Source organism: Mycetomoellerius zeteki, unplaced genomic scaffold (assembly GCF_001594055.1).
Source record: "Mycetomoellerius zeteki isolate Tzet28-1 unplaced genomic scaffold, Tzet1.0 scaffold322, whole genome shotgun sequence".
Classification (NCBI taxonomy): Eukaryota; Metazoa; Arthropoda; class Insecta; order Hymenoptera; family Formicidae; genus Mycetomoellerius; species Mycetomoellerius zeteki.
Window position 1 is genome coordinate 75,740 of NW_017257308.1, and position 9,790 is coordinate 85,529.

The window sequence follows — 9,790 nt, forward strand, 5'->3', positions numbered from 1 at the left end:
GTCTAGTTTCACAGGTATTTCTTGAGAATTTTCGGCATGTTTCGTAAATCTATTCTATCAAATACATATTGTAACATATGAAAAACATAATCTATTTTAACGTGTAAAATCTTTTGATACTATACACCTGTACGAAGGCTCCAAACTCCCTTTAGAAAGAGGAAATGAATTTTAACGCCGCCTGACTCCACCCTTCGAAAACAGCGAACTGAAATGGTTCATTTAACGAGAAACGGGATGTGACGTTGTATTGGAATCTACGGATGTAATAAATAAAAATTGTGCATTCTGTATCTAGCCATAATGTTAGAAAAAGAAAGTAATATTTTTCGATGTCTTCGTTGACTTTATGTCAGTTTAAACGCAATCTCACGACATCCATCTCTTCTTTTATTTTAGATAAAGAAGATACCTTACAAGGCTTCCTTTCTCATTATAAATTGTGTATACAGTACTTAAACAGAATGCGCAATTATACTTGTTACATTTATGTAAAAGCTATACACGTATCTATTATATACATATATATATATACTTCTATTCCTATATATTTCATGCAATTATAAAATGAATATAATTTATTCCTATTTGTCTTGTTGCTAATAATTGCTTTATAGTTTTCCAGGAACATCTTTATGAATGTCTGAAATGTTATTATAGTTTTGCAAACTAGACAATATTCTACTTCGGAATTCGTCTATTTATATATCTGTTCCGTATAGCGATTTTATCTTTAAATGAATAAAGAATAGAATGTAAAATGAATAAATTTTTAAATAGAAGAAATTTAACTATCTAATTTACAGAAGTTGGTCAACCAGTCACTATTGGCAACAAAAAGGTCAGTAAGTAGTTAGGAAATAAATTGACGGCGCTCTGTCCTCTAAAAATTACGAATTCATCAAACTTTCGTCTTTGTCAAGATAAAGAGAGTTAGGATCCCCTGGCCCAATGTATCTATGGATGAACTAAGAGCCTTAATTCCACTGAATCGCGTCGCAGTACTACATTACTTCTCGCTAGAAAGAAGGTGAAAACCTTATATTTATTTACTCCGCAATGCGATATATCGCATTTACAACGTGGACATCCTCGTCAGAAGATGGTTACTTCGTCATGCCATCGTAACAACGTCATAACCCAACTCTTTAATAACGTTAAGAAGGAAAAAGAAAAATAGAAGATAGAATAAAGCGGTTCAAGCCATGTTCGATTGGCTGGGGTCAGTGTTTTGCGTGTTGATAGCGGTGGTGTTAGTGGTGGTGTTGGGATTGTTGGCGCTATTATCACTAGAATTACCGCTAGCACTGGCAGCGGCGCCCGTGGCGTCCGACTGGCCACCTCCGCCTCCCCCTCCGCCGCCCCCGCCGGGATTCCCCTCTGTACCGGTGGTGGCGGCGGCCGATTGCATGTACTTGGGTATCAGCATGCTGTTGAGGATCGGCTGAATTCGCAGCTCATGCTCGGTGAAATTGAAAAGCGGCGGTAATTCACGGCCGCTTGGCAACCGCGTGCCTTGTTCACGTAATTCATTGAAGAATGAATGCGCACACGCTTGCAACGGTGTCATGCGCAACGACGGTGTATACTCTAGGAGCCGTGCCACTAGGTCCATCGCTTCCGGCGGCGTGCGCGCCCTGAACACCTGCAATTATCATCAAACTCATGATAAAAAGCTATATTTTCAACTTTTTCTCTTTCATTGCTAAATGTACCGATATTCCTTGGATAATATGAGGAATTACTGTATTTTGATTGTACATATTCGTTGGGATTTTTGGAGATAGAGATGTCAGTCTTCATTTAAAGAACTGACTTAGAGTAAAAATCCTGACTTTCATTTGTAGCATACTTATTTATAATGGTACTTAATAAATGTAAGAGACTTTGCAAGTTTAATTAATTCTAGTGGCGTTATATGATTAATTTAATTGATAAAATCGATACATATATCGAGTTTCTATGAGACATTACATATCAATAATACTTCTAATATTTCTTCGATCTCTTAAAGTGCAAAAGATAGAAAAATAGTAAAAAGTACATGTCTTAATAAGTAAAATGATAAGTAAGTAAAATAAGAAAATTTATCAGCAGTGATCAATTGTGTGTGCGGTATTACTGTAGACTTACGTAAATAGATTATGCATTCTTATGCAACGACTAACGACAACGTTGAAGGACGAGATATACAAAATTAGATATTTCTTCCATAATGCATATTATACTGTGTTTTATATATATATATATATATTTCTAAGATAAGAATATTATAAATATGTAAGAATGAAACTAACTTCAGTTAAGCTACTATAAAATTTATTTATTTCTTTAGCGCTGATTAGCCAGCTGGACTAGAAGAAGAGCAATAAGAATACGGATCAAATCTTTTATTTTCATTTTAATAATTTTGTTTTCAAAACATTTAACATGTATCGCACGCGCCTTGTGGAATTGTTGAAGATTGCACGAACTAATAGTAAGAAGTTAATGACATGTAAATTGTCAGTTTTAATTTTCAGTTTTAATCTCAGTAGATATATCATAAATTTTGTAGATATTGTAATTTTTTTTACACTATAAAATCTACAAAATCCCTTTTAAGAAAATTAGACATTGATTCTAAGCACTACTCTCTGCATGATAGACATGAAAAATAATATGTTATTGAAAGATTCATAATGAGATGATTTTAGTTATGTCACTTTGTATATGTATACAAAATTTCAGTTCTTACATTTCATTTTATGGCGTCCAACCCTAGGACTATATCTGGCATTTGAACCGGCAAAAATTTCAATTTACTAATATTTTTGGAAATTTTTCCTCGTTTAAATATTTGCATTTAACAATCTAGTTAACAAACTTGAAATTTAATTTTATAATCTTATTTCATGATATCTGGTATTTTATTGTAAACAAATTTATTGAAAAATATATTTGTATCAGAGTTGCATCAAAAAATAAATGATTAATAACGTTTTTCATTGGCAGAACTAGGGCGCACTCAGTGCATATTAAAGCTGTTGTAAACTATTCTAATCTAAATGTAAAAGTGAGATATCTCAATTGATAAAATGCCCAATGTGTACTTTATCAAATAGTCACAATAAAATATATTGAATATTTCGCGGTTTAATTCGTTTCTACATTTTTATTAAACGTACATCTTTATGTCGATTTGTGTACAACGGCTTTAAAGTGCACTGAGTGCGCCCTAGTTCTGTCAATGAAAAACGCTATAAAGCTAATAAATCCGATAATACATATACAAAAATATATGTCATGTGTAGTCCTAGGGTTAAGAAACTTGGATGATACCTGCTGAGAACTGAAAATAAGATAATGATGCTTTGTATCGGCAATGAATAAAAATAACGTTGATATTTGTCATTAATATTATCACTAAAGTTTATCGATCCATGTTAAAAAATTTTCCATTATAAAACATATTTAGTTTTCATCCAGTAGTATTCATTCAGTAATTTGTATAATTTAGAACGATATATCTCCACAAGAGGACAGATATCCAATAAAAACAGAGAAAAATGTATATAGTCTGGAAATCTACACATGTGCTTATACATATGCAACTCCTTATATATTATATTTTGTTTTTTGTATACCTATATATGTTTGTGTGTGCGTATGTGTGTATGTGTGTATACACACATATATCAATACAATAATGAATCAAATACGAATATGTACATTTAAGATGAACACAGACTTCAAGCACTAAGTCTCTGCGCAATAGACACGAAAGACCACAATATGTTACTCATTCTTTCAAGTTTGACAAATGCAAGTCTCAAATACCACCAGAATATCAGAGTAAGTGATACTCTCGATTATTTTCAGTCGCCATAACAAATGTAAAATGTAAGAAGTCGAATATAAAAAATTATTAGTGTCGTTACAGATGAGACTAGGCAATGAGGAGTTACATGAAGAAGATAACTGATTGTAAAGGAAATCTTGAAGACTTTTATTTTCTTTATTTTCTTTTTCTTTAAAGTAATGATTAAATAAGATTGGGAATAAATCTGCACGCTCGTCTGGATATCGAAATGGAAGTTAAGGTGTTATTTTGAATGTTAGTACAACGGGACAAGATAGAGAAAGTTTGTGCCAGCCATATTGAACAACACTTGTTGCAAGTCGAATCACTTACTCTAATCTTCTGGTGCTCCATGGAACACATAGATGTTTCACTCATTCGTTGAAGCATATACTGCAAATCACGAGACATGTATTGATGAATGGCAACCGATCGAGGCGTTATTGTTATTGCCATCGATCCTATTTTAAATACGAAAAAATAATCTCTTCCTACAAAAATGTATGTTAAAACCTCATGAAACGTTACATCAAATTCGACTCTACCTTCTTCTTTAATTTCAAAAGTTAACTGAGAAAAGCTTATTTTTTATTTTGTTATTATCCTATCTGAAAAATCTATATTTTTTTACATTGCTGTTCGAAAATACTTTATATATTTCAAAGACAGAGATATTTTATATTATTTGTTTTATAAAAATTATGGATTTAAAATGAAAATGGGTTTTTCAATAATTATAACGAATCACAAAGTTAATAGACATATGTATGAAACAAAACGAAACAATTATATGATGAAGAAATACATGAAATATCCTGCTAGATGTACAGGTATAAATATATATTAATAATAATTTGTGTAAAGTATTATATTAGTTACAAAATAGTAGACTCTACCTTTTGCCAGGGATGTGATTTAATTTGTGGAAATTTGAATTCGGTGTAGTTGGGGTTCATCTCACGTATCTGATCGCGCGTAGGCGTACCGAGGACTTTGATAATCTCTACCAGTTGATCGACACCGCTATCGCCGGGAAATATTGGTTGACCTAGCAACAGTTCTGCTAGCACACAACCTGCACTCCAAACATCTGTCAAGGAAATGAGAAAAATGTTACATTAAGAGAAACGTTACATATTTTAAAACAAAATAAAATATAATAAAAGAAGCGTGAAAACGAATTAATGTATTTTTATTAAATCTTGCTATTAATTTCAATCGTTTTTTTTAATATCAAAATTTAGATATCAGGATTGGATAATTTTTATAAACATATCCAAATTCTATATTAGAGATCAAGAAGAAATAAATAGCACGGTCAGTGATAAACTCTTTTCAAATTTATACTTGTTTCCACCAATGTAGATTAATTAAGAATTTTCTGGTTCTATTAGAAAAAGATAAAAAGTAAATTGAACCGAAATTAAAATTAATTTACATTGGTGGAAACAGACATAAATATGCAATCTTAAACAAAGATCATCATTAAGATTTTTAGCATACCAATTTTTGTAGTGTAGTCAATAGCACCAAAGATGAGTTCAGGTGCGCGATAGTAGCGACTGCAGATATAGGACACATTTGGCTCGCCCTTCACAAGGTGTTTAGCTGAACCAAAATCGCATAGCTTCAAGACACCAGTATCCGGATCTAGCAGCAAATTCTGTGGTTTGATATCCCTGTGACAAATACCCAGCGAGTGGATGTATGCCAACGAACGGAACAGTTGATACATATACAACTGCAAAGAACAAAGAAAATATTATCTTCTATACTAATATATTTATTTTATCTATATATCTTATTAAATTTACAAAACACATTTTTTTATTATATAAAAATCTTTATAAAAGTTTTTTCAAATTCTCTCGTGTATAGTTATTTCTAAGTTTTTGAGATCATTGATTACAAATCTGAGATCAGAATAATAACAAAATTAAAATGATGGATTTTTGATACCTACAAATCTTGTAAATTTAAACCTCAGATTCATAATTCGTGATCTCAAAAATTCTTACATACTGATTATTGCATGAATTAAAAGAATGTTTCCTTTTTATCGATCAAAACTACATACTATAACATCTATAAGATCCATCTTCTAAAAATTAATTGAAGAAACAGTATTAAATAGGTTTACAAACATAATTTCTGTTTTTATGTTATATTACAAATTTAGAAATAATAACTAAAAATTATAAAACTGAAAAATAAAAAATAACTCACCTTGATGAAACTGATTGGTATCGTCTGCTTGCTTTTGCTATAATGTCGAGCGACTTTGTACACAGTTTCGGGTATGTATTCCAGGACTAGATTAAGATAAACCTCGTCCTTCTAAAAAAAAAGAAGAAATATAAGAAAATTCTATTGCATGTAACCTTCATTCAACAAGCAAGGATCTGTTTATATTTGTCGTCTCAAAGGCACACTACTCCAAAACCAAACATTGACGACGCATTCGAATGTAGAGTTTCCTGCAATTCACGCGCAACTGGAACTTTAATAATAAATTCTCTCTAATCAATTTAACAGCAATTTTTTAATAATTTTGAACTATTTTCACAATCTTTGATCATCTATTATTTTTTAGTTTTTTATCTTCTAATTTTCAACATTACACGTTTATTTTTGTATAAATAGATTTGCCAATGAAGAATTAAAAATTACTAGACTAAAATTATGTTATTTTTATATATGTAGAAGTATAATTATTTTATTTATTTATTCATTCTCATACACACGAAAACTTTCTTCTTTTCATGTTATTAGGACCCTTATCATGTTATTAGGGAATTTATAATAAAATTACATCAATTAAAGTTCCATCAGAATCTGTGATTAAAATTATAAAATAATTGTAGCGAATTGTGGGATACCCCGTGGGATCATTTAAGTTATACGTTTCTTTATTATTTCTCTTGGACACACACATCGATGCCCTCGTGTTATTAACATTTACCACACACGCCTTCAGAAATATTACGTACTAACAAGACTAGCGAAGCAGCGTAATCTAATCGGACCCAGATCGACATTAAAACAATGACGTTTCGAAGGAATGATACGATTGTGAAGATGTTCCTATGTGGAAGCGATAATTCGCCTAAAGATTTTTTTTTCGCCAAAAGGAAGATTCTCGTACAAACTACTACTGGGTGCACTTCAACTTACGTCAACGTGAAAAACCGGATTAGTCGCGGTTAAGATGTTCTATAAAATAACATAACAATGTGGCATGCATTAAATGAACATCTTTCGTTTTATTTATAGACACGTGTCATTTACGTAACAAACGGATAATGATAAAATTGATAATTGTGTGCTAATCAATGGGAGCTGTACCGCGATTAAAATTGAGTAGTACGTATCATTTTTTCGCAAATTTTTTTTCAAATTATAATAGATTGATATAATTATCGAAATTTCTCTTAAATAATAGATAGCGAACTCATCTTCACTTAAGATTTAAGGAAGATAGAGATGAGATAGTTACCTTATCACCACTAGAATAAAAGAAATATTTGAGTTTCACAATGTTGCAATGTTCGAGGCGTCGCATAATTTGTAATTCCCTGTTCTGAAAAAAAAAAAAAGTTTTATTATGATAACTCGTTAATATACTCATTGTTCATTAAATAAATGAAATAAACAAATATTGTTAAAAATAAGACAAATTAAAATAAAAAGTAAAATAAGATAAAACACCTAGTAAAATCATAAATATATAATAAAAAGATAGAATAGAATATAATCAAATCAAATTAAATAAAACACAATGAAAACAAGAACGTAGTGTAATTATGTAATAGTAAGTTGCTTCTCTCTCTCTCTCTCTCTCTCTCTCTCTCTCTCTCTCTCTCTCTCTCTCTCTCTCTCAACACATTATTTAGCAATTATTAACTTATTGGTTACTATCTAATGCCAAAATGTGAAAACTGTGCCAACGAGATCCAGTCTCCCCTATATACAAATTTATTCTAACGTATTATTATGCACAAAAAGCTCCAATCAAAATTTCTCTAGTAACTGTTACTATGTTCTATATATATTTTTATTTTATTATTTATAGTTCGTTATTTATGTCAGGACACAACGTAAAAATGCTCACCTTAAATCGTTTATCTTGGAGAACCTTCTTGATAGCAACCATCTCTCCCGAATCGCAGAGTTTCGCCTGGTATACCACCCCAAAGCTGCCATTGCCTATGACCTTGGTATCGGTGTACGCGACCTCCTGAGGACGATCCGGACCAGCACCAGGAGTCGCTACTACAGTCGTTACCTTGCTGCCATCCTTGCCTGCAGGGTACATTGCACCACCCATAGAAACAAATTGGAAAAAACCACAGTGCAAGAAAAGAAATAGAAACAAAAGTAGGAAACCGAACTTCTTCTAAAAGCAGAAAAACGCCCAAAGCCCTCAAGAATCGAGGAAAGCTTGCTCCTATAATATCCTATCACATAAATTTAAGTAAGCAAAATTGTCTTCATATCAACAATAATTGTCTTAAAACATTTATGACAAAATGCAACATATTGCTTTGCAAAATGCAATTTATTAATAATAAAGAACATTAAATACATATAACATGTCAGAGAATCAATCCATTTTTATATTATTATTTTGTGAAATGTTTCTCTCTTTCTTTTTCAATTTTCTCTCTGAGAGATAGTAATCTTTCTGAAATAATAATTCTCTCTGAGAGAGCGTAATCTTTTTTTACATTTCGCAGAAATGAAAAAATGTAAAAAAAGATTACGCACAAAGCACATACACACACATATCGTTACAAATCACAAGTCTGGAAAGCGTTCTATATAAATTACAACATCACAGATCTGCAATCGTCGCTATTTTAACGTGTAATTCTTGGATACTGGGCGACCAGAAATAGCTTAATCCTTGATTTGTTTTTGCTATACTACTAATAGTTTCAAGCCTTGCGACTCGTAAAGTAAATGCGTGGTGTATGTAGATTATTCAAAGAAATTGTCGAAATTTACAATTCACAATTATTCCGTAGTTTTATGACCTCCGACATTAATGTTTTGAATAGACTCTTTAATGAGAACTCAAAGTAGCTTGTTGACAACTCCTTTCATCGTTCAAAAAAAGAATAATAAATGTGTAGGTTTACATGAAATTGAACGAATATGTACGAGTACATTGAGAAATGTTTTCTATTATCAGAATTATCAGAAAAGCAATTATTAGAATAAGTGTAAAATAGCCTTGATACAGTAGTCTGAACAAACGATGTAAATTGCAAATAACAACTGGTTCTGCTACCATTACAGTGTAAACTCTCTCAAAAGACTCGCGCAAATACATATTTTCACAGTAAAATTTTTAACATCAATAATTATCGTATTCCTAGCTGTTAAAGGTATCCATATTTTTCAACTGCGTCATACCTTATTTCATAATATCTTTCATCTGTTGTTAAAAAACGAATACTGGGAGTACGTAGGTTATTTTAATAACACATTATAAATGTCATAAGAAAATATTGACTCATAGACGAGATATCTATTAATAGCTCACACTGCATAGATGTGGCAAAGTGATCGTGATGTAATAATAATTAATAAATATCATATTAAAAATGTTTATAGAACTATCGTACTTTAATATTATAAATATTTAAAGATATATTGTCTGCTTAATCAATATAATAAAAAAAATATAAAACATGATAGAAGGACATACATTTTACTCTTTATAAGGTAAAAAAATGGCCAACAGATTTAAGTAACGGAACATAAGAAACTCTTTGTAATAAAAAAAATCAAATTATTGAAGGTTAATATTACGATAATAATTATAATTACGTTTTAATATAAAAAAATGTGACAATAGATTTATTTAAAATTTAAATCTAATGATTGTATGTACATGATGTGTGTGTGTGTGTGTGTGTGTGTGTGTGTGTGTGTGTGTGTGTG

The 9,790-nt window shown here is 31.0% G+C and overlaps 1 protein-coding gene across 7 annotated transcripts in view; it reads right to left on the minus strand.

Moving 5' to 3' along the window:
• Positions 1–9,790, minus strand: part of LOC108725037 (glycogen synthase kinase-3 beta) — a 55,502-nt gene that overhangs the window by 8,937 nt on the left and 36,775 nt on the right. For 2 of the 7 annotated variants that reach the window (XM_018451801.1, XM_018451795.1), the window contains exons 2-8: positions 7,953–8,143; positions 7,338–7,421; positions 7,016–7,054; positions 6,068–6,178; positions 5,345–5,582; positions 4,738–4,931; positions 623–1,645 (exon numbers count right to left, since the gene is read on the minus strand). In XM_018451801.1, coding sequence (XP_018307303.1) covers positions 1,199–1,645; positions 4,738–4,931; positions 5,345–5,582; positions 6,068–6,178; positions 7,016–7,054; positions 7,338–7,421; positions 7,953–8,143 — 1,304 coding nt within the window. In that variant the 3' untranslated portion in view covers positions 623–1,198. Of the gene's footprint in view, positions 1–622; positions 1,646–4,737; positions 4,932–5,344; positions 5,583–6,067; positions 6,179–7,015; positions 7,055–7,337; positions 7,422–7,952; positions 8,165–9,790 lie in introns of those variants that run through there. The other 5 variants (XM_018451802.1, XM_018451797.1, XM_018451796.1 and 2 more) reach the window with 4 other exon arrangements.